Source organism: Ictidomys tridecemlineatus, chromosome X (assembly GCF_052094955.1).
Source record: "Ictidomys tridecemlineatus isolate mIctTri1 chromosome X, mIctTri1.hap1, whole genome shotgun sequence".
In the NCBI taxonomy this organism is placed as follows: Eukaryota; Metazoa; Chordata; class Mammalia; order Rodentia; family Sciuridae; genus Ictidomys; species Ictidomys tridecemlineatus.
Genome location: NC_135493.1, coordinates 75,664,967 through 75,692,952, shown reverse-complemented (window position 1 = coordinate 75,692,952; position 27,986 = coordinate 75,664,967). Strand labels below are relative to the sequence as shown.

The 27,986-nt window shown below is 37.0% G+C and overlaps 2 protein-coding genes across 6 annotated transcripts in view; one reads left to right on the top strand and one right to left on the bottom strand.

Annotated features, from left to right (window-relative positions):
* Positions 1-27,986, top strand: part of Hdac8 (histone deacetylase 8) — a 226,671-nt gene that overhangs the window by 29,086 nt on the left and 169,599 nt on the right. The window lies entirely within an intron of this gene.
* Positions 174-27,936, bottom strand: LOC110596953 (large ribosomal subunit protein eL39). The gene is made up of 2 exons (XM_021719928.3): positions 27,830-27,936; positions 174-333 (listed from the first exon to the last, which is right to left on the bottom strand). Exons 1-2 carry the CDS (start codon positions 27,934-27,936, stop codon positions 174-176), a joined length of 267 nt encoding a protein of 88 aa, XP_021575603.2.

The following is a 27,986-nucleotide window of genomic DNA, read 5'->3' as shown; positions in this document are numbered from 1 at the left end:
GGGTGGGGGGGGGAGAAAATATTTGCAAATGCTATCCTTGTAACTATAGAAAGTTCACATTCCCAGTTAAATATTCTCAACTGTCCAGATAGTGGTGACATTTTCAGCTTGATATGACAACATGATCACAACCTCAATACAGCACAAATATATGTGCCATTTCATGTAATTCCTTATAGACCCAGCTTGATTCTCCTATAATGTCTCCTCTTGAAGTTGTACCTTATTTTATTATCAGATTTCATGTGAGTCAGCTGGGTAATGGGACAATTTTGCTTTTGTTTCTTGGCCAGGAATGGCTTGATCCTGAAAGTCTTGTGAGAATGTGAGGAACTGAATCAAGTGCATGCACCCCAGTGGCTGAGAAAAGGCAAAGAGCTCCAATATCTAATAAAGATATTGTATCTATACTATATAAAACTCTTACAACCTAACAACAAAAAGAACAATAACCCAAATTAAAAAATGCAAAGGATTTGCATAGACATTTCTTAAAGGAAGATTTACAGATGGCTAGTGAGGACATAGAAGATGTCTGGCATTATTAGTCATTAGGGAAATGCAAATCAAAACCACAGGAGGTACCACTTCACACCCACTAGAATAGTTATAATAAAAAAGATGGGCACTAGTGAGTATACAAGAGGATATTAACAAGGCTGGGATTGTGGCTCAGTAGGTAGAGTGCTTGCTTATCATGCACTAAGGCCCTGTGTTCATTCCCCAGAACCAGGGGGAAAAAAAGGATATGGACAAATAGGGACTCTCACATATTGCTAGTAGGACTCTAAAATGGTCTAGAAATAATTTGGTAGTAATGCAAAAGTTAAACACAGGCTTACCATACAACCCAGAACAACTTGTATTCCTAGGGTGTGTGTGTATGTGTGTGTGTGTGTGTGTGTGTGTTTCCAAGAGAATTAAAAATATGTGTCCACATAAAAGTTTGCATGCCAGTATTTACTACGACATTATTCACTGCAGCCAAAAGGTGGAAACAACTCATATATCCATGAACTGATGAGTGGATAAGCAAAGTGTGGTATATTCATTAAATGGGCTATTGATTAAAAACAAAACAGCAATGAAGTACCGATGCATGCTACACCATGGCTGAGCCTCCAAAACATTATGCTAAATTGAAGAAGCTAGTCACAAAAGACCAAACACCATATATTCTATTTGTATGAAATGCTCAGAAGAAATACATCTATAGAGACAAAATGTAGATTAGTGACTACTAGAGCCCAACGGTGGAGGGCATGGGGAGAATTGGAAGCAGTGACTACTGTTGAGTAAAGTTTCTCTTTGGGATGATAAACGTGTTCTAAAATTGACTGTAGTGATGGATAAACAGTAAAGCTATTTTTTTTTCTATTTTAAAAATAATCAAAGCTATCGGGTTTTATAGTGGACTTGTCATGCATTTTAGTGACCAGAAAAGAATTTTTGTATGTGTGAATAATCAACATTCTATTTTTTCTATTCAGTGGAAGAAAAGGATAGGAAGACAGAGGAGTTGGCTCAGGGATCTCTCCAAATTTCACACTTTTGAGAACACTGATTCTGATAATTGTTTTACTTCTTTAAATAGTATAGACTTTGTATAGTAATTTCATAATTATAACATCCTCTTTGCAGTGTAGATTTTCTATTCAGGGGTTCATTTCACATGAAGTAGAAATCAGATGCATCGGTTACCCTTCACATACAAAACACTTGTCTAGGAAACTCCTGAGCATGACCTTAAAAAATAGGCTTTAAACCCCCTGTCTGGCCTCATCACCAGTCATTCCCTGCTCTAGCTGATTCTTCTTTTCACAACTCTACTGAGCCTTCCCACGTATTTCTAGAATGTCTCACACACCTCTTCTCCTGGAAAACTGCTTCTCCTTCAAGGTACAACTTAATTGTCACCTTCACGGTGTTCTTCCTGACCCCCATAGGCAGAATTAATTGCTCTTGCCTCTGTTTTGATAGTGTTTGTTTTGGCCTCTAGCATATCATGTTGTATGTTAGTTTATCATTCTTTGGCCACTAACAGCAGAAACCATGCATTTTTATGCTTCTATATTCACTGATTATTCTAAGTATAAGCCTGGCCCATGGTATGATACCAATCAATGATTGATTGATTGATTGATAAGGCCAGCTACCTGGTTTTGATGTGGAATAGAAAGCACAAGAAAACACTCTTCTACACCCCCTACAAAACACTCTTCTACACCCCCTACCCAGGTGCTTGATTATTTCCTGAACCCCTCTGGGAATGTCTGGTACTATGGAAGATCCAAATACATAGTGGTCCCTGCCCAGAGATAAGACCAATATGTGTGCTATAACTAAAAAAAAAAAAAAAAAAAAAAAAAAAAAAAAAAAAAAAACATGAAATAGCATATAGTGGAGCACTCAAGAATTTAAAGCAGATTCTAACTGCTATCAGAATTTAGTGCCAAGGAAGCTATATCTTTCTTCCTACATCTCAGGTGTTAGAGCTGCATGGCATGGCATTTCAAGCAACTGGCAGCTCCCTACATACCCCCCAAGTAGATTTCTAAAGTAGCAATAGGAGGCTAAAAGCACTCAGCATTATGGTGGACAAGCAGTAAATGGGCACTGCTGATCCCTAAAGTAGCTTAGTCAAGAGAAAAATGAGACATGGCTCCTTGAAGAATTTTTAAGGAATAGAACAATGCCATGTTTTTCAAGGCTTTTAGATTCTTTTTCACTTCATAGGAAATCCCTATATCTTTACCTCTGTTATGGAACTTTTTAAAAATATACTTTAAAAAAATATTTATTGAATGATGTATTAGTTTCCTATTGCTGCTATAACAAATTTAGTGGCTTTAAACTTTAGGGATAGGGGCTAGTGTTGTGGCTCAGTGGTAGAGCACTTGCCTGGCATGTGTGAGGCACTGGGTTCGATTCTCAGCACCATATAAAATAAATAAATAAAATAAAGGTCCATCAACAACAACAACAAGAATTTAAAAAAAAAAACTATAGAGATATACTCTCTTCCAGTTCTGCAGGCCAGTAGTCTGAAGTCTTATGGAACTAAAATCAGTGTGTATGCAGGACCCCATTCTTTCTGTGGAGTTTAAGGGAAAGTCTGGTTCCTTGCTAATGGCCCCTATCTCCTTCTTCAAAGCTGGCAACATAGTTTGTTTTTTCTCTCTCTTGTTTCCATCACATGGCCTCCTTCTCTTCCATGTCAAATCACCCTCTGCTTCCCTCACTAGGACACTTGTGATTACATTTAAGGCCCACTCAGATAATGCAGAATAATGTTCTCATCTCAAGACCCTTAACTTAATCACATATGCAAAATTCCTTTTACCATAGTGTAATATTTATATATTCCAGGTGTCATGGGAGAAGAGGGGTCTCTGAAGAAGGATCTCAGTCTCAGTTGTTAAAAACCTCGAAGATCAGTTCTACCAGTCCTTTTTAGTGAATAGCTCAGTAGTATAACCTGTCTTGTAGGTGATGACTATTTCCTCAAAAATGCCATTTAGGTTGTTCTACTAAAACCTAAACTTCTTTAAAATGTTAACAGGTAGATAGGCTTGGTGGACATACCTGTAATATCAGTGATTTCAGAGGCTGAGACAGGGGATGGCAAGTTCTAGGCCAGCCTGGGCAACTCAGCAAGATCCTCAGCAACTTAGTGAGACCCTGTCTCAAAATGAAAAATGAAAAGGACTTGGGATATAGCTTGGTGGTAGGGAGCCCCTGGGTTTAATTCCCCAGTACCAAATAAATAAATAAAATATTAACAGGCAACAGTTACAGAGTTTTACAAGAAAAACAAAATGATTAGGAACAAAACAAATCTGGTTTATACAATAATTTTGAAAATAATAGATGATAGAAATAAATTCACATTAAAATTTGTCTTATTTTCAGGTTGTTATTAGTATTATTAGCTATTAATGCCCAATCTTTTAATCATCAGAGCAACATGGTTTGGAAAGTCAAGCGCTTGAACATATTTATTTTTGCATAAAGATTATGATGGTAATAATACAATTAAGAACACAAATATTAACCTGAAAAAAGCTATTATTAATAATAATTTATTTGCCATACCAGAAATTGAACCTAAGACCTTACACATGCTAGGCAAGTACTCTACCACTGAGCTAATCCCTAACCCATAAGCTTTTACATTTTAGAAGGCACAAATATACTTAACACACAGAAGTCAGTTTTAATTATCATTACTGTTACATAGAAGTCCTTAATATATTAGCTTACCTTTTTCTTTTAAAGAAAAATTCAGAATCCATGACTTGGTAAGATTGTATTACAGACCTATGCAGGTTAACTTCATTAACAAAAATCAAAGGATAGATTTAGAGTTCTTGTAAGTATTACCTAATATACAAGTGTATTATATATAATAATAAATGTCTATTTAATCAAAGCAAATGGATATAGGTCAAATTCAAATATTGGAAAATGACAAAAATTTCATTGACTGTTTTATATATTTCAGGTCCAGATACAATGTATATTGTATAGATGACAGCATTCATTGGTTACCTTGCCTATGTTAAACCTACATAGCTTTGATTTTATAAACTTTTATATAAATTTTAGACAAGGCTTAGATAAACTTTTTATCCCTCAGAGGTATAAATATCTCTAGTCACATATTTAGGATATCAAATACACTATGATAACCTAAAATAACAGTTATTTAACCAGAGTTATGAAGCTGGTATTTAAAAGACTTTAAAACAGATAGTTACTAACAAACCCAAAATCTCTTAAGTATTAGTTTCCTAAGTAATAAAAACATAATAGAAACAAAAAATTATCTTGATAAAACACAAAATCACAGTTCTTTAAGCCAGTTCTTTGTGTATACAGTGCATCTCATTTATATAATAGTTAAACATTTATTTAGCCAAAGCAAACAAATGTGAGGTTTTAAATGGTAAGGAAATTTTCTTTTTATCTGAATGGTACTAAATAAAAAGACAGGAAGTTTCACAGTTTCATCAACCATTTTGGGTTTTTCAAATATTTTTTTAGTTGTCAATGGATATTTATTTATTTATTTGTGGTGCTGAGAATCGAACCCAGTGCCTCACACATGCCAGGCAAGTGCTCTACCACTGAGCCACAACCCCAGCCCCCCATTTTTTGTTTTAAGGTTCAGTTAATGTGTAAAAGAGAGCAATTGTTGGTGATCTTGTATCAATTTTAACACACTTTTGTGTAATATTTAGACAAAGCTCAGATGCATAATATATTTAGCCCCCAGAAGCATAGGGTGTATTCTCAGATGTTTAGTTGTTAAATATACTATAGTAACCCAAAATAATAGTTGTGTCATTTAATGAGAGTTATCAAGTAGTCACTTAAAAGGCTATAAAGCAAATAGACACTTGAATAAATCTTGCCTCTGCTCGAACTCAGTTTATTAAGTAAACACAAAAGATTATCTTGACAAAATAGAATCTTTGTTCTTTAATCCAGTTCTTTGTAAATGTTATTAACAGCAGATTAATGTTTTAAGAAAACCTTGTTGCTTAAAACATGGAAAATCAGATTCTGGTTTTATATCAATATGTTAAATGTCGACCTTAGAAAACCCTTAAATAACTCAATTATATTCAACACATATAAAATTCCTAAGATTTATCTTCCATAAACCTTCTGCAGTTTACTTAGACACTCTACAGTTTATAGATGTTTACATTGTTAGATTTGTCCTCTTTCTCTTTTTCCCATCTTGGACTTAGGACAAAAATCTTACTTTACCATATAAAATCCTTTTTTATTCAGAAAACTCTCCAAAAATATACTTCTAATACATATCTCTTTCTCATTCTTGCTGATGTTTTTCTTCCTTAAGTTTACAATTTAAAACAGTACTTAATGAAATTTCTGATTTTTTGCCAATTACTTTTTTTTCCCAATAACATAAAATACTTTCCTTTTTACAGATTTTCCTAATCAAAACACAACTTAATTTTTTGTATCTTTGCATACAAAATTATATCCATTAATTAGAATTTTAACTCTTAGAAACCTTGTTTTTAGTGAAGACCCAGAAATAATCTTAAGCCATTTTTCCATATATCAACAATATATGAAAATATTTTCATTAATAGACCCAAATATATGTATAAATGTATATTACCTTATAGAATTTGCAAAGCTAGGGCTGGGCTGGGGATGTGGCTCAAGCTGTAACCCGCTCGCCTGGCATGCACGGGGCCCTGGGTTCGATCCTCAGCACCACATAAAAATAAAAAATAAAGATGTTGTGTCCACCAAAAACTGAAAAATAAATATTAAAAAATTCTCTCTCTCTCTCTCTCAAAAAAAATAATAAAAAATAAAAATAAAAAGCTAGGGCTGAGGATATAACTCAGTGGTAGAGTGCTTGCCTAGCATGCAAGAAACCATGGGTTCAATCCCCAATACAGCAAAAATAAATAAATAAAAGAAGCTAAGAGTACTTGAATTTATGGATGTTTTAGTATTTTAACTTAAAAATGAACCAGATGTCTTCTCTAATATATTTATAAATGTTTATCTCAATTATATCAAACCTAATTTGCTTTTTTTTTTTTTTTGGCGGTACTGGGGATTAAACCCAAGCCCTCATGTATATAAGCTAAACATTCTACTACTGAGCTACATCCTCAACCCTTCAAGGCTGTCCTTGAACTAGTGATCCTCCTGCCTCCCAGGTTGCAAGTTGCTGGGATTACAGATGTGTGCCACAATGTCCAGCTAATTTATCCATTCTTAACAGCTATTTTTAGATTATCCATAAAGACCAAGATATCAGATGAGCATGGTTAACATTTGAAGCCATCTTTCTCCTACCAAAGCAGCAGGGGTGTGAGGGAGGGCTAAAATCGGTGAACCTTTTACTTTAAACATTTTACAGAGATTAATACAATTTTAATGGGAATGGGAAAGATAGTAGAATGATTCAGACATAACTTTCCTATATTCATATATGAATTTATGACCAATGTAGCTTCACATCATGTACAACCAGAAGAATGGGAAGTTGTACTCCATGTATGTATAATATGTCAAAATGCAGTCTACTGTCATGTGTAACTAAAAAGAACAAATTAAAAATTATATTATAAAAACACATCAACTCCATGATGTGTGAAATTAATTTCTGTAAATTAATTAATTAATTTAAAAAGTCTGTCCCATACTATATCATGGGGGTACACTGAGTGTTCAGAATCAGACTTTTAATAAGTCTGTCCCAAATTGTCTACAAACTACCAGTGGGATGAGTGTCCTTATCCCTGTTAAGCATTTCTCAGAGTGCTTGATAGGCCCTCCCAGGCTTCAAGAAAAGTCCTTTAAAAAAAAGAAAGAAAGTAACCTCAAAAGAATATTCCTAACTCTCAAGTAATCTAGATGCACTTGAGAACTTACAATTTTTGGTCATTTTAAATAGCAAGGATATGAAAACCTTGTAAAGAGTTTTGAGGCATTTGGGGATAGTACAGAGTCAGGTAAGTTTCAATAGAAATAGATTTGTTTATAGCTGACAGTTTGTCACATGTCCAAGAAGGATGAATGCCTCTTGGCAACTGTGTCTCTTTATGGAGAGGTCTTATGTAAAACAAAAGACATCTTAAGTATAACAATTGTTCCACCCACCCACCAAGGTGGAGCCCTCATTCTTTCAATTAGATAGTACCTGTAAGAGTGGGTATTTATCTTGAATAAAAGGTCAGACAGAAAGGAAGACATTGTTCTTCAGGTTTAGATCTATTAAAGCCAAGGGTCAAGATTGGAATAACTTGCTTCCAAAAATATTGAGTACTGAGAAAATGAACATAAATATAAGAATCAGCCAGATCTTAGTTACAGCAAAAGTTTCAGAATGTTTCCTAGCTGGGAGTGTATAGGACAGAATAGTTTAGCTGGAGCATGAAAAAAAAAATTGCAAAGAGATAGTTTAGAGGAGGGTATGAGGGAAGATAGAACAAGAGTTCATCCTCAGAACTTTATTTATATGAGAACTTTAGAGAGTTGAGAGATTGACCACTAAGTGTATCAGTTCCAAATGTGGTGATTAATGGAGGTAGCTTTCTTGATTTTCATATCCAGGCCTGCTCCCACCAATGAGGTGTGTGAGGTGAACCTCTCATTTGGCAAAATGAAGGACTTCCCCAGACATATGAAGATCAGTCCTTCATTTGCATTTTCCAGATTAGTGACGTAAGTTCCCTATGTCCTCTGATGGCCCAAGGGCATTTCCTCTTTGGTGCTTTTGTACCAAGGAAAAGAGAGAAGGGGAGAAAAAGAGAGGAGAAGGGAGAAGTATCACCCATTAAGTCCTATTGTGGTTTAAATTTTAAAAGTGACACCTTTTTCCTTCTGTCTCAAGGAGTCTATGCTGTGGCTCACAGGGTTTACATTTTAGATCAGTTGAAATAGCAGGCCTTAGATAGATAGTTATCATGCAGACAACTAGAAACCTATAAATAATCCTGCAGTATGTAAAAAGAGGAGAAGGAAAGGATTTCAAAGAAGGCCATAGAGCCCCCTCATGGTTTTAGACTTTGAAGACTCTTAACAAAAAAAAAAAAAAAAAAAAAAAAAAATTCACCAAATTCCCAGGACAGAATCAGCTGTGACCTTATTGCCACTTAAATCTACACTGCTCAGAGATTTTCCCAGCCACCCAAATCAGGGACCCACAGAAAAGTAAGGTAGATGGAGGTTATGTTCTTTGGTCTTTGAAAGTGAAGGAAGTGGAGGGAGAGATTATATGAATAGGAGCTAACAGAATAAGTTATAGCCAAGGGTGAAAGCAAAAACATTCAAGTACACTTACCAAAGTTGATGCCACTCAAGATCTCCATAGGGTCCACCAAGAGATGTCATGGGAGAAAGAATGTCTCCAAAGAAGGGTCCAAGGAGTTCTTGGAGAGATGGGGGGCTTCAACTCAGGACCAGTGGGGTTCTTAGCAACTGTAATGGAAATGAATTTTAGTACACACCATTCAGAGACATAAATAGAGGTCTACTTAGGAAACCAGAAGCACATTCAAGGGAGAATGTAGGCCGTCTTCAGAGGAAGAAGCAGCAACCCATTGGTCTGGAGTGTTAATATTTATAGAAGGACGATTGCTAGGGACTAGACTAGAGGTGAAGTCAAGGCAGAGTTACACAATTTTATGCCAATTTGCTCTGTGCTTGAGCATTGCCCCTCCACTTACTTTTTGTTTTTTTCAGACAGAAGCATGGGTCAAGGACAGAGGCATGGATCAAGGTCAGAGGCATGGGTCAAGGTCTCAGGCCAAAGGCAAGGCTGGGTGTATAGTGGGGAAAGGTTCAAGGGTGCTTTCTGCATTTCAATGATTCTTGGCAGTTTTCTTCCTTTTAGTGATTCATGGGCTTTTCTGCATATCAGTGCTTCATAAGTGCTTCCTTTAAGGCTCAATATCTCTCCCTTTGTCCCCAAATTTCTATCTGGGGAAAATTGGACTGGGGATATAGCTCAGTAGTAAAGCACTTGCCTAGAATGCATAGGGTCCTGGGTTTCATCCCTAGCATTACACACACACACACACACACACACATACACGCGCGCGCGCTTGTGCGTGCGTGCGTGGACAATTTTGGGAATCAGTACTCAACTTTCCACAGGTTCTTGCTGCCTAACAGGCACAGTGCTAGGCAACTTATGTACTATACTTCTTATGTTCAGGGCTCACATATAAACACTATAAACTATATGCCACACTATAAACTCCTAGAAGATGGGGTCTATGTTGTTTTCTCTCTCAGAATGCCTTGCATGTGGCCTTGCTTGTCCTATATAATAGATATTAGGTAAATATTTAATAAATGATGTGGTCCACACCCTGTCACATAGTAGAATTTAAGTTAACTTCATTCAATAAATAATTATCAAGTTGGAGAATGAAAGGGACTTTGGCATCTAGATAGTCAGGTACAAAATCAGCCAATAGATCTTGTAATTCTACCAGACGTCTTGCTAGTTATTAAAGATAGGTACTTGACTAAAGTGACCTCATGCACTGAGGAAAAATAGTGAGCAACTAAATGTGCCCAGGCTGGATAAGAATGGTGTGGTGTGGATGGAGAAGCAGTGTCCCAATGCACAAGCACTGTGCTAGGGACTTGAAATAGAGATGAGCAGACAAAATTCTACCCTTAAGAAAGTCTCAGATGGGCTGGGGATGTGGCTCAAGCGGTAGCGTGCTCGCCTGGCATGCATGCGGCCCGGGTTCGATCCTCAGCACCACATACAACAAAGATATTGTGTCCGCCGAGAACTAAAAAATAAATATTAAAAATTCTCTCTCTCTCTCTATCTAAAAAAAAAAAAGAAAGTCTCAGAATAGCAAAGAAACAACTGTGTAGGTAGTGTAGTATAGCAAGTGTTCTAGGAAAGTAAGAAATAAAGTTCTGTTGGAGTCAAGAGGTGAAGCCAAGCAGCTACACGTAGAACTAAGAGGTCAAGAAGGGAGCACTTCAGCTTGGTCTCATCCATTCATTCATTCATTCATTCAGTATTTATTGAGTACCTACTATGTACCAGGTGCTCTGCTAACCACTGACAATATAATAGTGACCTTGGATTTTACCAGGTCATGTATGTATGCCAGGCAAAGAGATCAATGTTTCAAAGTCAAGCAGTCATTCACTTACTTATACATTTATTTCAGGTGAGTTTTTACTGTCTTCCAGGCACTGATGCAAGGCACTGGAGATGCAGAGATAGGCCACACTGATACTGTCCTTGACTTCAAGAAGCTCATGGTCAACTGAAAGAGACTGACAAGTAAACCAGCATTCTAGCAGAATGTGATTCATGGTTGTCATCTATACATGGTACTAGGGAAGCACATCACTAAAACCTCAGCTGCAGTGCTCAGTTTAGAGCAGAGTTTGCAAGTATTGAAGCTGTCATGGTGCTTGAGCTGAGTCTTAAGGGGCAAGGAAACCTTAGGCAGATGCAGAGGGAAAGACAAGGAAAAGAGAAGTGGGCATGCAAAAGTAGGGAGACACAGAGACCAAGACTTGTGTCAAGAGCTGTCAAGAGTTCAGTATGGCTAAGGTAGAAAATTTGTATGAATCAGGGGCAGGAGAGGGGGTTGGAAACTCAGAGGAGGTCTAGATCCTCAAGGACCTTGTGTACTGTACTAAAGTGTTTGGAATTTATCCTGAAGGCAGTGGGAAGCCAGAAAAGATCATTAAGCAGGGAAGTGACACAATCAGATTTTTCTTTGACAAAAATAACTCTGGCAGCAGTGTGGAGGATGAAATCCAGGGGGTGAGACTAGAAGCAGGAAGACTGGTACAGTTAGCCAGGGGGGCGATAATGAGGACAGTGGCAGAGGAAATAGGAAGGAGGGGCCAGAGGGAGGATTTACAAAGTAGAGTTATCAGGGAGAAGAAGGAAAACAATCAAAATTGACTCTAAGGTTGCTGACTTAAAAAGTAATGGAAGGAATTAAGGATGAAGAGCAAGTTTCAGGGAGTGATGATGAGGTCATTGTTGCTTGGTGTCTTGGGTACCTGAGAGGTTGGAAGCTGCATGGGAAGCAGAGTGCAGCAGACTGGTCTGGGTATGAATAAGAATTAAGGTGTTCCTTAATCCAACCAGTAGTATTGAATCTAGTACGTGCCACACAGTGGAGCAAGTACCTGAGGCTCCCAGAGTTAGAAAAACGCATAGGACCATTTCGGCCTTCTAAGAGTACAGTCTAGTAGGGAAAACAAATACAGAAACAGAATGAACAAATGATGTGGACACGTAGTGAGGGGTGCACAGTATGTTGTTATGGCAGCATGGACAAGAAGCACCTGATCCAAGTGAGAAGAGGGAAGGCTTCCTAAAAGAAGTGCAATCTCGTGGAATCTTAAAGAAGATAGAGCAGTTCACCATGTTAAAAAGGAGAGATAGATAGAAAGGGAAGGGCATTCCAGGGAAAGGAGACCTCAGTAGTCAGGTCAGGGAGGTAAGAAAAGACATGGTGGAGGCATTTTGGTATGGCTAGAGCCCAAAAGATCAGAGATGAAACCAGAATACCTAAGGGCTGGGTCATGGAAGACTTTAGGTACCAGATCTCGGTAGTTTGGACTGTAAATAATGGGGAGCTAGTTAGGGTTTTAAAGAGTGGCATGGTTTCAGAACACCATACAACAAATGAGTCACTCTGATAGTTGTGTTTCCCTTTCCTAGAATGTAAGCTCTGTGAGGACAAGGATTTTGTCTTAGTGCATAAAACAGAGAATATAGTCGATGCTTAGTAGGTATTTGTTGAAGGAAGGAATTAATTTAGGGAATTGATGGAAAGGTCCAAGACTAAAGGTAAAGGTAAAGAGGATATGAAATTAATCCAGGGCGCACATGATGAAGATTTGGCAGTGTGAGGCAAAGAGAAGGTGTCAGAGTCAACAACTATGTATCAAGCTTTTGTCTGGGTCAATGGTGATACCTGTGATGATTTTATCCTCCAGTTACTATCAGACTGACATCTGTTATGTCCTGAATACTAATAGACACCTAGGATGCAAAGAGAATTAAGATATTTGGTCTGTTCTTAAGAAGCCTTCATCTAGTGGGGTAGATAGGTCAAACTATGAAAAGATAATATAATATATCTATTATATTATGCATTAGTGCTATGAGAGAGTTCAGAATTGTCAGGGGCACCATATAGGAAATAACTACTCCACATGGAGATGTGGGGAAAGGCTTCATGGTAGGGACATTTTAACTGTCATCAGACATGGACAAAGGGATTGCTGGGCAGAACAATGATAGTGTGGCATTCTAGGGTGAACAATCATATGCAGGGATGTGGAACTGTGAAATGACTTCATCAGGTTCCAGGATCAGTGAAAAGCCAGGTGTGACTCACCTATAGGGATGGGAAATAGGTTTCATCTCATGTGTTAAATCCATGTGATTGATAGTAACTACCAATTGCAGATGCCACCATCAACCCTGACAGAAGCTAGACATACAGGTCTCCATTATCTCCACATGCTGCAGAGTCTACTTCCTATATAGTTCTTTTTTTTGATATTTTTTTTATTGGTTGTTCACAACATTACAAAGCTCTTGACATATCATATTTCATACATTAGATTGAAGTGGGTTATGAACTCCCAATTTTACCCCAAATGCAGATTGCAGAATCACGTCGGTTACACATCCACAATTTTACATAATGCCCAATTAGTAATTGTTGTATTCTGCTACCTTTCCTATACCCTACTATCCCCCCTCCCTTCCCCTCCCATCTTCTCTCTCTACCCCATCTACTGTAATTCATTTCTCTCCTTGTTTATTTTCCCATTCCCCTCACAACCTCTTATATGTATTTTTGTATAGCAATGAGGGTCTCCCTTCATTTCCATGCAATTTCCCTTTTCTCTCCCTTTCCCTCCCATCTCATGTCTCTGTTTAATGTTGATCTTTTCTTCCTGCTCTTCCTCCCTGCTCTGTTCATAGTTGCTCTCATTATATCAAAGAAGACATTTGGTATTTGTTTTTTAGGGATTGACTAGCTTCACTAAGCATAATCTGCTCTAGTGCCATCCATTTCCCTGCAAATTCTATGATTTTGTCATTTTTTATTGCTGCATAGTACTCCATTGTGAATAGATGCCACATTTTTTTTATCCATTCATCTATTGAAGGGCATCTGGGTTGGTTCCACAGTCTAGCTATTGTGAATTGTGCTGCTATGAACATCGATGTGGCAGCATCCCTGTAGCATGCTCTTTTAAGGTCTTCAGGGAATAGTCCGAGAAGGGCAATAGCAGGGTCAAATGGTGGTTCCATTCCCAGCTTTCCCAGGAATCTCCATACTGCTTTCCAAATTGGCCGCACCAATTTGCAGTCCCACCAGCAATGTACAAGTGTACCCTTTTCTCCACATCCTCGCCAGCACTTGTTGTTGTTTGACTTCATAGTGGCTACCAATCTTACTGGAGTGAGATGGTATCTTAGGGTGGTTTTGATTTGCATTTCTCTGACTGCTAGAGATGGTGAGCATTTTTTCATGTACTTGTTGATTGACTGTATGTCCTCCTCTGAGAAGTGTCTGTTCAGGTCCTTGGTCCATTTGTTGATTGGGTTATTTGTTATCTTATTGTTTAATTTTTTGAGTTCTTTGTATACTCTGGATATTAGGGCTCTATCTGAAGTGTGAGGAGTAAAAATTTGTTCCCAGGATGTAGGCTCCCTATTTACCTCTCTTATTGTTTCTCTTGCTGAGAAAAAACTTTTTAGTTTAAGTAAGTCCCATTTGTTGATTCTTGTTATTAACTCTTGTGCTATGGGTGTCCTGACCCCACAATATGTAGATCGGAGCCAACTTTTTCTTCTATCAGATGCAGAGTCTCTGATTTGATATCAAGCTCCTTGATCCATTTTGAGTTAACTTTTGTGCATGGCGAGAGAAAGGGATTCAGTTTCATTTTTTTGCATATGGATTTCCAGTTTTCCCAACACCATTTGTTGAAGATGCTATCCTTCGTCCATTGCATGCTTTTAGCCCCTTTATCAAATAAAAGATAGTTGTAACTTTGTGGATTAGTCTCTGTGTCCTCTATTCTGTACCATTGGTCCACCCGCCTGTTTTGGTACCAGTACCATGCTGTTTTTGTCACTATTGCTCTGTAATATAGTTTGAAATCTGGTATTGCTATACCACCTGATTCACTCCTATATAATTCTTGATTTCAAACCTTTCTCAGTACATCCCACTGCCTTTCTCAGGCCACACCTTCATAAGGCCTCTGTTTAAAAAGCTTCATCTGGGCTTAATGGGAAAAAATAATGAAATTGATTGGTAATGTCTGCCATTGGTGTAAAAGTAAGGAATGACTGCCTTCATGTCACATCCCTAGGCCAGAGAATAGGATATGAGGTGGAGAATGGCAGGAGCTGATGCCATGGAGTCCAGTTTTGTGTGTGTTTAAGATAAAAGTATTGAGGCTGGTAGCGTAGCTCAGTGGTAGTACACTTGCCTAGCATATGTGAGGCCCTGTTTTCAATCCCAATACCACAAAAATGATTGAATACTTATAGTCTGGAGTTGTGCACTCAACATATAGTTGGAGAGCTTAGATGGTAGGTCAGTAACGAAGATATAGAATTCTAGAGTTATCTGTGTACAGATCAGAGGTAGCCAAACTTCCTATAATGTCCAGATAGTATTTTAGATTCTGCAGGCCATAAGGTGTGTCATATCTGTTCAGTTGTGGATTATCAAAGCATCAATAGACAATATTTAAATTAATGAGTATGACTGTGTTCCAATGAAACTTTATTTACAGAAACACATAAACATGCTGGATTTGGCCTATAAACCATAGTTTGCCAACGCCTGGTATAGACAGTATATAGCATACTCTCACAGAATGTGATATAGTATACTTTGCATCAGACTCACTTGAGTTTGAGTTCTAACTCTTCTCATATACTAAACCTGTGGCCTTGGAACTCAGTTCAACTTTCCAATCTCCATTTCCTCATCTGTAAAATGGAGTTTTGTGGCAGTACCTTCATTATGGGATTATGAGGAGTAATTATAGGACCTGGCACATAGTAAATGCTCAACAAATATTTGCTAATTATTAATATCACTATCACTATTGGGACTGTTGGAGTTGTTATATATTTTAATCAAGATCATAAGAGTGAATGAGGTCACTGAGGAAAAGTGCATTGCACAGAAGAGAGCACTGACAATTAAGGGGCAAACAGACAGATGGAAATGAGAGAAGGAAACTGAGATGGAACTGGCAATATTATAGGAGAGGAACCAGAAAGATGTCATGTACAGGAATCGAAGGAAAGAAACTGTTTAAAGAAAAGGGTGAGATGGGTACAGTGGCACACACCTGGAATCCCAACAGCTTGGGAGGCTGAGATAGGAGGATTGCAAGTTTAAAGCCAGCCTCAGCAACTTAGCAAGGCCCTAAGCAACTTAGTAAGACCCTGTCTGTAAATAAAAAACAAAAAGGGCTGAGGATGTGGCTCAGTAGTTAAGCACCTCTGGGTTCAATCCCCAGTACAAAAAACAATCAAACAAGGGTGAGAGTCAAAGAGCTTCTACATTAGAAAATAATCAAAAGACATGAAAAGGCAGTTATCAAAAGACATAAATATGGACAATAAATATAATAAAAGATGTTCAGTTTTACTGACAAAAACATAAAAATAAAACCATGTGTTTCTAGTGTCTGTGTATGAGATTGGCAAAGATTTTTAAAAAATAGACACAATGCTGCCAAGGCTGTGGGGAAATAGGCACTCTTGTGTACTTACTGATGTGAATGTAAATTTTTTGGACTTTCCAGAGGACAGTTTAGCAGTATGTATCAGAATTGAAAATAAGCATATTCTGTGAGACCACAATCTTCTGGGAATTTACCCCAAATGAGATAGAAAATCATACAAATCTATTTTTAAAATACACATAAATAACAATTGGTCTCAGCATCATGATAATAAAAACAACCTAAGATATTCAATAATAAGAGAATTATTTATGACAGGCACAATGGAGTACTATACAGCCATTTAAAAAGATGGCATAGCTCTACACTTACAGGATGGGGAACAATTGCCCCTAACATATTATGAAAAGGTTATAAAATAGCAGGGTAACATTGTCTCCATTAAATAAATCATTGCTTTTTAGCAAACAGGATTTTTTGTTTGGTTGGTTTCTTTGTTGTCTGGGTAGTGAGATTTCAGATAATTGCATTTTTTAAAGTTTGAATAATTGAATATTTTTTTACTGAGCATGTGTTACTTTATAGAAATAGTGACTAGACTTATGCTGGTGAACCAGCTCTCTGAAAACATAAATCCCTACTTTATAGCATTTGCCAATTTGGGTGGTATAAATATTCCCAGGAGCTCACAAAATTCTTCAGCATTTAAACATCAGCTCTCAATAGCCAACTTTAATGCACCACTGGCAATAACTTTATTTAAAACAACAACAACAAAAAGAATGGTGTATTTACAAGTATCAAATGCTGATCAAGTGAGAAGAAGATTCAAAATTACCTGTCACTAGTGAGCCTGGTCAAAGGAGTTTTAGTGGAATATAGAGTTGCAGAGTAAATGAGGAATAAGGAAGTGGAGAAAGCAAGACTTTTCTTGATGAAAAGGAGGAAAGAAATGGGGAATTGTTTGAGGGTAATATAGAATCAAGGGGAATTTAATTGTAGGGAGTGGAGAGAAATACCAGACAGAGATAAGGAAATAAATTTTTTCCACTGTTGTTTTTTGTGTGTTTGTGGGGGGGGGGAATGGTGTTGCAGATTAGAACTCAGGGCCTCACACTCGCTAGGCAAGTGCTTTACCACTGGGCCACATCCCCAGCCCAGGAAATAAACTTTTTCATTTTTTATTTTTGAGTAATCTTCAGAGTTCACAGGATGCATGCACATGAATATTCTTGAAACAACCCGTCGTGTGGGTATTAATTCCCTATGTATATATAGGCAACCTGAGGCTCAGAGAAGTACAATGACTTGTTCCAAATATTACAGAAAGTAACCCACATTTATGTGTGCCTATTGGGCTCCATCACTAATTAAGCCCTGAAAATACTTTGGGATAAAATGTGGTTAGTAACATATATATCTCCAACCCTTCTCTAACTTGGGCCCTCCTCTCCCATGGTTTTGGATTCTTTTTCTTCTTGTCCTATGAAGACCATAGCACGCTATGAACCTGGATGTGAATTGTTTGTCTATGACTGGATTAGAAAAGAAAGCTTAGCATGGTAGGGCAAGTGGTTATTTAGTTAGTGACAGTGAAGTTTGGTATATTCAGAATTAAGGAGGGCTCTGTTGGATTTGTCATCAAAAGATTACTAATAGTTCCAGGAGTGGTGGTACATGTTTGTAATCCCAGCAACTGGGGAGGCTGAAATAGGAGGATCAAAGTTCAAGGCCAGCAAATTAGCAAGGCCCTAAGCAACTTAATGAGACCCTATCTCAAAATAAAACAGTTTTATTAAAAAGGGGTTGGGGATAGAGGTCAGTGGTAAAGCACCTCTGGGTTCAATCCCCAGTACAAAAAAAGAGAGAGATTATTTGTATATTTTCCATAATGTAAAAAGAATGGACAGAGGGGCAAATGAACAATGAGGAAATAAAGGCACGGAAGAGACTAAGAGAAAGAAAGATCAAGAGAGATGAGACCGGGCTGGGGATGTGGCTCAAGCGGTAGTGCGCTCGCTTGGCATGCGTGCAGCCCGGGTTTGATCCTCAGCACCACATACCAACAAAGATGTTGTGTTCACCGAGAACTAAAAAATAAATATTAAAATTCTCTCTCTCTCACTCTCTCTTAAAAAAAAAAAAAGATTGTATGCTTTCTCCTCCTCCTTCTCCTTCCTCCCTGTCTCCTTCCTCTAAAAAAAAAAAAAAGAGAGAGATGAGATCTAGTAAAATATGGGTAACTTTTTTTAATTGTAGATGGACACAATATCTTTATTCATTTTACATGATGTTGAAGATTGAACCCAGAGCCCCATGCATGGTAGGTAAGCACTGTACCACTGAGCCACAACCCCATCCCAAATATGGATAACTTTAAGAGTGCTTCTTAATGTTCAAATTATCCCAAATTTAGCCAAAAGCCCCCTCAAACCAGCACCTATGTGTTTATGACATGACCCATAGGTGTTATTCCCCTCCCTCCCTTCTTTCCTTCCTTCCTTCCTTCCTTCCTTCCTTCCTTCCTTCCTTCCTTCCTTCCTTCCTTCAGTACAGGGGATTGAACTCAGGAACACTGGACCATTGAGCCACATCCCCAGCCCTATTTTGTATTTTATTTAGAGACAGGGTCTCACTGAGTTGCTTAGCACCTTGCTTTTGCTGAGACTGGCTTTAAAATCACCATCCTCCTGCCTCAGCCTTCTGAGACACTGGGATTGTAGGTATGTACCATTGAGCCTGGCTTAGACCATTTTCTTTCTGGTGAATAGTTACCCCAGTTCTCTGAAGTTCCTACTCCAGTGCTGGAATCCGCCATTTCTCTCAGAAGCCTTCATTCCTTTCAGTAGAGAATGGTAGGTATTTTGTTACCATAATCTAGGTACTAGGTATGCTCATTGCTACTGGCATGCATTACTTTTAGGCCACTTCTGCAGATCAAGCTAGGAAGCATATGTATATATGTTTTAGAAATATATATGTGTGTATTTATAAATTGAAAAGAATTATATGGATGGAAAATTTGTTATAGCAGGTTTTTTAAAATTTCAGTTCATAGAAGTATTCTAAAGAGAGAAAAAGGAGAAAGATTTTTTTTAGAGCAGAATACTAGCTAATACATATAGAAGGAAGATAGAATGGAAAAATCACTATTTTGTAGGGTCCCCCAGTATAATAATTGATTCTGGCAAAGATCATCAAATGGATGCTAAAACCAATGAGCAAAAAGTTCCTTGGGAACAGGATATTCACACAGTCTCAAATTATCACCCCACAGATTCCTTACTAATTACAGAAGGGGAAATGCACATTTACAATGAAAAAATCTGGCAGTCACTAGGTTATACAAGTGATTAAACTCAGCATTGTCAATAGCAGGACAACCTGACATCGTGCCTCCTGATGTGATGTAATAAGAAGTACAGAACATCATTTATGAAATATTCTTGCCAAAAATGTTTACCCTAAGTCTAAAGATGAAGAAACAATTAGACAAATCTAGAGTGTGAGACAGCCAATAAGTCAACTGGCATGACTCTTCCAAAAATCCTTATCATGAAAAACTAAAGTAGGTAGAGGAATTGTTCTAAATTTTAGAAAATGGTGAGCTCTAACATCAAATGAACTGTGTTAAAATTGAATGGATCCTGAATGTGGGTAAAATCATAAACAGCTATAAAAGGTGTTTTAGAATAAGTTAGAAAATTTGGCTAGAGACTGTTAGATATTGCTGAATCAATATTGATTTTCTTAGGTGTAATAATGTAGAAGTCTTTTCTAGGAGGTTCATGAGGAATTAAAGAAATGAAGTACAGCTTACTTTCAAATGACTCAGCAAAAAGTCAGGGAGAACATGGGAAATTAGTAATAATGAATCTAAGTGAAAGGTATGTGTACTATTCCTTCAACTTTTCTATAGACTTGAAAGTTTCAAAATAAAGTTGGAAAAACTAGTTCCTCTTAAAGCCTATGAAAACAAATGATAAGATTTAAGAGTCATGCTAAGACAATTGATATCTAAGTACCAAAGATGAAATTAGGCCTATACCTAATACCATAACAACAACAAAAAAAATAGCTCAAAATGGAGTAGACCTACTGTAAGAGCTAAAACTATAAAACTTTTAGAAGAAAACAGGAAAAAAATCCTTGAGACTTTGGTTGGTCAAAGATTTTTAGATGTAACATCAAAAGTATGATCTATAAGCAAAATTTTAATAAATTGGTCTTCACCTGAAATTAAAAACTTGAATTTTAAATGACATCATTATAAAAATGAAAAGACAAGCCACAGACTTTGAGAAAATATTTGTAAATTACTTACCTGACTAAGGTCTTATGTCTAGAATATATAAAAACTATTACAACTCAGTTATAAGAAAACTGACAACCCAATTTAAAAATGGGCAAAACATTCAAATTGATATTTCTTCAAAGAAAATATATGAACTATTAATAAACACATAAGAAAATGCTCAGTATTATTAACCTTAGGAAAATGTGAATTAAAACCACCATGTGGGGCTGTGGCTGTGGCTCAGCGGTAGTGCATTTATCTGGCATGTGTGAGGCACTGGGTTCGATTCTCAGCACCACATATAAATAAATTAAAAAAATAAAGATCTATCAACAATTAAAAAAATTTAAAAACCACCATGAGATACCACTACATCCCCTGGAATGGCCATAATAAAAATACAGATAATAAATGTGAGCAAGGGTGTTGAGAAACAAGAACTCTTAAACATTGCTGATAGGAATATAGAATGGTAGAGCTACTTTGGAAAACAATTTGACAGTTTCTTAAAAGTTAAGCATAAATTTATCATATATCCCAACAATTCCACTCCTGGGTATCTACCCAATAGAAACAAAAACATACTTTTCCACAAAGACTTGCAAATAAGTGTTCATAGCAGCTCTATTCCTTATAGCCAAAAAGTAGAATAAGATGAATATCTACCGACTAGTACATGGATGAACAAGATGTGGTATATCCATACATTCAAATACTGTTCGGGCATAAAAAAGGAATGAAATGCTGTTACAGACTATCAAAAACTTTACACTCAACAAATGTGCCCCTAAGTGTTTGTCCAATTGAGTTAAAAATGTATGCCCAAACAAAAACCTACACACAAATATTTATAGCAACTTTAATCACAGTCACCAAAATCTGGCAGCAACCAAAATGTCCATGAATAGATGAATAGATAAACAAACTGCCCTAAATCCCCACAATGGATTAACAGAATATTACTCAGTAATTTAAAATGAGCTTATTGAGCTATGAAAAGACATGAAGAAAACTTAAATAAATAAATATTGCTATGTGAAAGAAGCCAATCTGAAAAGTCCAAATACTATATGAAGCTAACTAATTGATATTCTAAAAAAGGCAAAAAAAAAAAACTACAAAAACTTAAAAGATTAGTGGCTCAATTAACAATAGCCAAACTATGGAACCAGCCTGGGTGTCCATCAATGGATGAATGGATAAAGAAAATGTGGTGTATATACAAAATGGAGTTTTATACAGCCATAAAGAAAATTGAGGGGCTGGGGATGTGGCTCAAGTGGTAGCGCGCTTGCCTGGAATGCATGCGGCTTGGATTCGATCCTCAGCACCACATACAAACAAAGATGTTGTGCCCGCCGATAACTAAAATATATATATATTAAAAAAAAGAAAATTGAAATTATGCCATTTGGAAGAGAATGGATGGAACTTGAGAACATTATGTTCAATGAAATAAGCCAAATTCAAAATGTCAAGGGTCATATGTTTTCTCTCATATGTGGAAGGTAGAGAGGGAAAAAGGAACAGATAGGTGGGGGCCATCTCATGAAAATCAAAAGGAGATCAGTAGGGTACGGGAAAGGGACCAGTGAGAAGGAGCTGGGGAGGGAAAGGGGAAATACTAGGGAATGATATTTACCAAATTATATTCTTATATTGTGTATATGTACAAATATGTAACAACAAACCATTATGTACAACTATAATGCACCAATAAAAATGTGGGAAATTTTTTTAAAATATTAAATGTTGCCAGGAACTTGGCAGGGAGGAAAAGGGAAGGAGGATAAATAGGTGAAGCACAGGAGATTTATAGGGCAGTAAAACTATTCTATATAATTCAGTAATGGTAAATATATGGCATCATACATTTGTCAAAAAATTGAAGAATATAATACTTTAGCCAGGTGTGGTGGCACATGTCTACAATCCCAGAGGCTCTGGAGGCTGAGGCAGGAGGATAGTAAGTTTAAAGCCAGCCTCAACATACATGAGGTGCTAAGCAACTCAGTGAGACCCTGTCTCTAAATAAAATACAAAATAGGGCTTGGGATGTGGCTCAGTGGTCGAGTAACCCTGAGTTCAATTCCTGCCTCCTCTCCCAAAAAAAGAACCCTAATGTAACCCATAAACTTTAACTAGAAATAATGCATCAAAATTGTAAAAAACATACTACCTTGGTGCAAAGTATTAATAATAGAGAAACTGTGAGGTGAGGTGAGGAGATGGTATATGGAAATTCTGTTCTATCTGCTTATTTTTCTGTAAATCTAAAACTGTTCTAAAAAAATGCTAAGTGAAAGAAGCCAGATAGAAAAGCCCACATTATATAATTCCATTAAAATGAAATGTTCAGAAAGACAAATCAATAAAGACAGAGAATATATTGGGGGTTGACTTGGTCTGGGGATAAGAACTGGGTTTAATTTTAAACAGGCATGAAGGATCTTATTGGAGAGTGAAACTGTTCTTAAATTAGATTATCATGATGATTTTACAACTCTGTAAATTTATTAAAATCATTAATTGTACACTTACTATGAGTGAATTTTATGGTAAAGCTTTTAAAAATGTATTTGAGCTGGGTGTGGTGGCACATACCTGTAATCCCAGTGGCTCAGGAGGCTGAGGCAGGAGAATGGTAAATTTAAAGCCAGCCTTGGCAATTTAGGAAGGTCCGAAACAACTTAGTGAGACCACGTCTCAAAATTTTTAAAAAATTATAAAAGGTCTGGAATAAAGAAGATGAAATTAAGCCATTTCTCATTAAATGGACAATCCCAGAAAATCAAAGGCCGAATGGGGGCAGGGATAGAAGTTCATTGGATTAGATAAAGGGGAAATGAAGGGAAGGGAGGAGGGATGGGAATGGGAAAGACAGTAGAATGAATCAGACATAACTTAGTCCTGTGTCTTATATAAATACACCACCAGTGTAACTCCACATCATGTACAACCACAAAAATGGGAAGTTATATTCCATGTATGTATGATTTGTCAAAATGCATTGTAGTGTCATGTATAACTAAAAAGCACAAATAAATTTTTTTTTAAAAAAAAAGGGGGGGCTGGGGATGTGGCTCAGTGGCTAAGCACCCCTGGGTTCAATCCGTAGTACCAAAAATAAATAAATAAATATTTTTTAAAAAATAAATAAAAATTCATTTGATCTCACATTTTAAAATTGTTGGTTATACAGTTATACAGTTCTTTACAACTGCGAATCACATAAACAAGATATGGTGAAATCTAATGTTCATGTATCAGAAAAGAACACTGGTAAACTAGTAATATTCCCAAATTTGATCTACACATTTAATACAATCCCTGTCAAAATTCCAGTTGGCTTGTTGTACAAATTGAAAGGCTGAAGCTGAAATTCATTTGGAAATGCAGGAGACCCAGAACAACCAAAAAATCTTTTAAAAGAACAAATTTGAAGTACTCAGAAATGGTGTGGTACTAGCATGAAGCTAGACATACAGACCATGTAACAGAATTAAGAGTCCAGAAATAAACCCTCACAGTTATGGTCAATTGATTTTTAACAAAAGTACTAAGACAATTCAACAGGGGAAGAATATTCTTTTCAACAAATAGTGCTAGGCCAACTGGATCTACACACAAAAGAATAAAGTTACACCCCTGTCTCATACCATGCATAATAATGAACTACAAATGGGTCATAGACCTAAAACTTTTAAACTCTTAGAAGAAAACATACCTTGGATTAGGCAAAGCCTTCTGAGATCCATCACCAAAAGCACAAAAGAAAGAAATTAGATTTCATCAAAATTAAATGTTTTTGAACTTCAAAGAATACCAACAAGAAAGTAAAAGGCTGGGGGTATAGCTAAGAGGTAGACCATTTGCCTAACATGTCCAAAGTCTTGGATTCAATCCCCAGAACCATAAAAAATGAAAGTGAAGTGACAACCAATAAAATGAGAGAAAACGTAAATTCTATATATGATAAGACACATATGTCCAGGATATGTAAAGAGTTCTTAAAACTCAATGATAAAAAGACAAAAAGAAAACTCAATTAAAATATGGGCAAGGGTTTGAATAGATGTTTATCCCAAGAAAATACATAAATGCCAGTAAGTACTTGAAAAGATTCTCAACATCATTAGTCATTACAGAAATACAAATTAAAACCACAGTGAGAGCCCACTTCACATCCACTAGGATGGCTATATTCAAAAGGACAGGCAATAACAAATGTAGGTGAGAACATGGAGAAATTGGAACCTTCATGCATTGCTGGTGGGACTCTAAAATGGTGCAGTCACTTTGGAAAACAGTTTGACAGTTCCTCAAAAGCCATCATACAACTGCAGATGCATGTCATTATTCATTTGAACATTTCTGTGGAACAACAAAAAGGCCACTGCAACTGTATCAGAGTGAGTAATGTGGACAGTGGTACAAGAGGATGGAGAAGTTGCTGGGGGGCCAGGCTGGTGGCATAAACCTGGAATCCCAGTGACTCAGGAAGCTGAGGCAGGAAAATCACAATTTGAGGCCACCTCAGCAATTTAGTGAGACCCTGCCTCAAAATAAAAAATAGAAGGACTGGTGATATAGCTCTTTGGTGAAGCACCTCAGAATTCAATGCCCAGAACTGGGGGGTGGGTGCCTGGGAACACATAATGCAAGGCCTCGTAGACCATGGTCAGACTTTAGATTTTATTCTAAATGTGAGAGCTTTTGATGAGGGGGTTTGAGGTCTTAGTAAGTTTGTGATATCCAGTGTAAGAAATAAGAAAGGGACAATTAGAAGTCAAGGAATTCCTGGGTATCCTTGAAGGCCCACCTGTGAGGAGAACCATAAATAGTTGATAGTATAGGTCCATAGTTGTATTTTTTCCAGTGGCCCTTGTCCATCCTAACTCTGGACGCAGAGAAAATGTGTGGTCAGACTTTAAGGTTGGAATATGAAGTTTGGTTAGCAAAAGGAAATTGGTTAAAGTAGCTTACCATAGTAAACGAACTCATAAGTACTCTGCTACAGTCTTACAGAGAAAAATTGAATTTTGAAAAGCTCTTAAGAAAAGAAATGATCTTTTTCTGCTTTTTGCCTTTTTTTTTTGCTGCTTTTCTGTGAGCAATTAGAAGCAATTAATTCAGTGAAAAGAACATTGAGAGTCAGGAGACTTAAATATGAGCTTTAGCTCTCACAGTGACTGTGACACCAAGGGTAAATTGTCAAAGCTGACAGCTTCCAGAGAGCTAAAGAATCCTCTTTCTGGCTACTTATTTAGCTTTATATTATTCAATAAAACTTTTCAACCTTTCTTGTTACAATTCTTCTGTCTCCCAAATCCCCTCTACCTTACCAAATTCCTCCTGATATCCTTAAGCCCATTCTGCTTTGTGCTAATGATCACTTATATGGTATCCCTTTGTACAATAAAAGGTAGTTTACCTCAAACCCTATCCCTTCTCTGATCAAAACTCTCAGTGGCTTCCTATCTCACTAACATCCAAATTCCTTGTGATAGTCTCCAAGCTCTGGAAATTTGGCCCATGAGACTTCTTGTAACATACTACTTGCCTTCATTTCCAGTGTTCTGTCCTCACTAGCTTTCTTTTAGCTTCTCAAACTAGGAAAGTTCTTTCCTAACTCAGAGCCTTTGCAGTGCTAGTCCCTTTAACTGGGAGACTTCTTCATCTCAGCAGAGGATTTTTCTCACTTTATAGGTCTCTTTTTGAACACCAGCTCCTCATAGCTTTCCCTGGTTAACATATCTAAGCCCCTGCCTACCCCTATTACTCTGTATCACATTACTATATGTTATTTTTGTAATATTGCTTGTCATAATATGCTGTTTTCTTGTTTAAACAAACAAAAACCTATGTATTGTTTAAACTTATATTTCCCCTTTACACCATGAGATTTCTTCTTTTTTCTTTCTTTTTTAAAGACACAGATTTATTTAGGAAAGCAGACACACATTCAAGGGAGATATAGGCTATCTCAGGGAAGAGACATTTGGGGGGGATAAAGTAAGAAATATACATTCAAGGGAGAATGAGGGCCATCTTAAGATTGCAAAGGAAAAAGCTGGTCATCTTGAAAGTGAGAGCTTCTGGGACAAAGCAAGGACTGCATATTCAAGGGAGAATGTGCACTATCTCCAGAGGGAAAGACAGCCATTCTGTGAGATCCTTGAGAAGAAGACGTTTTGTCCTGTCTCATTCATTTTGGTTCCCAGAGTATAGAATAGAGTGAGTACTCAATACAAATTTGCATGTTAAGCTAAGAAGGAAGGAAAGGGCCTCTTTTGGCACCTGGACTCTGCTCCTAAGTAAATCCAGTTGCCCTCATGATTATTTCTCAAATGTGAGATTGAGATATGTGTGTGTGTGTGTGTATACACTTGAATACTATTCGACCTTTAAAAAGAAGAAAATCCTGCCATTTGCAACATCACATATGAACCAAGAGGACATTATACTGAGTGAAATAAGGCAGGCACAGAAAGACAAATTCCACTTGGTTTCACTTATATGTGGCATCACAAAAACAAGTAGAGAGGTGGTTACCAGGGCTTAAGGACAGGAGAAATGTGGAGATGCTGGTCAAGAAACACAAAGTTTCAGTTTATGCAAGATGAATGAGTTCTGAGTAATTGCATAACACTGTGACTATAATTAACAATGCTTTCTTGTATAGTTGAAATTTACTGTGAGTAAGTCCTAGGTGGTATCATCCCACAAAAAAAGTGGCAACTGCCTGAGGCAATGGGTATGTTAATTAACTTAATTTTGGTGATTATGTCACAATGTGTATGTATTTCAAATAACAAATTGCCAACCTTAAATGTATATACATTTTAATTGCCAAATATGCCTTAATAAAAAAGAGATTATTACTTGAGCCCTCAAGTTATGGGCTCTCCAGAGCTCTTCTATGTGTGGAATACAATTCTGATTTTTGTATTGGTCTGATCAGAGAGAGGATTATGATATTATAGACCTCAGAGTCAAAAATAACTCAAAGTCACTGATTGTAACTTGTCCCCCATACAGAAACCATTCCCATAACACCTGTCTCAAGAGTTCTTTGAAATTGCCTCACAAATACAGGATTAAAGGGGTGGCTAACTACATTAGGTTTATGGACCCCCAAATGTCCACTTTCTACTCACTTTCCCCCTCTTACATTAACCAGAGCAGAGCTGATTTTGCTTGTTTCATGTATTGGGATTAAACATAAAATTTCATATGAAAAAATATTTTGCTGCTAAAGAAACATAGTTTGTAAACTACTGCTCTCACCTGTGCCTGAACATGCTCACTGAACAGGCATTTGCTCTCTTAATCTTGCTGTTTTTGTATCTCTGTCTTTGACATATAAAGATGACACTACTGACAGCAATCACCATTTACGCCTGTGCCTGTCACTACAAAGACAAATGTACCACCAAACAGTTCT

Excerpts from the sequence above, each read along its gene's own strand:
- LOC110596953 (XM_021719928.3), bottom strand. The coding sequence starts at position 27,936 with ATGGTGATTGCTGTCAGTAGTGTCATCTTTATATGTCAAAGACAGAGA. Across the intron at positions 334-27,829 it reads GTGAGCATGTTCAGGCACAG|TTCCTCACATTCTCACAAGA; the intron begins GTGAGAGCAGTA and ends CACTTGATTCAG.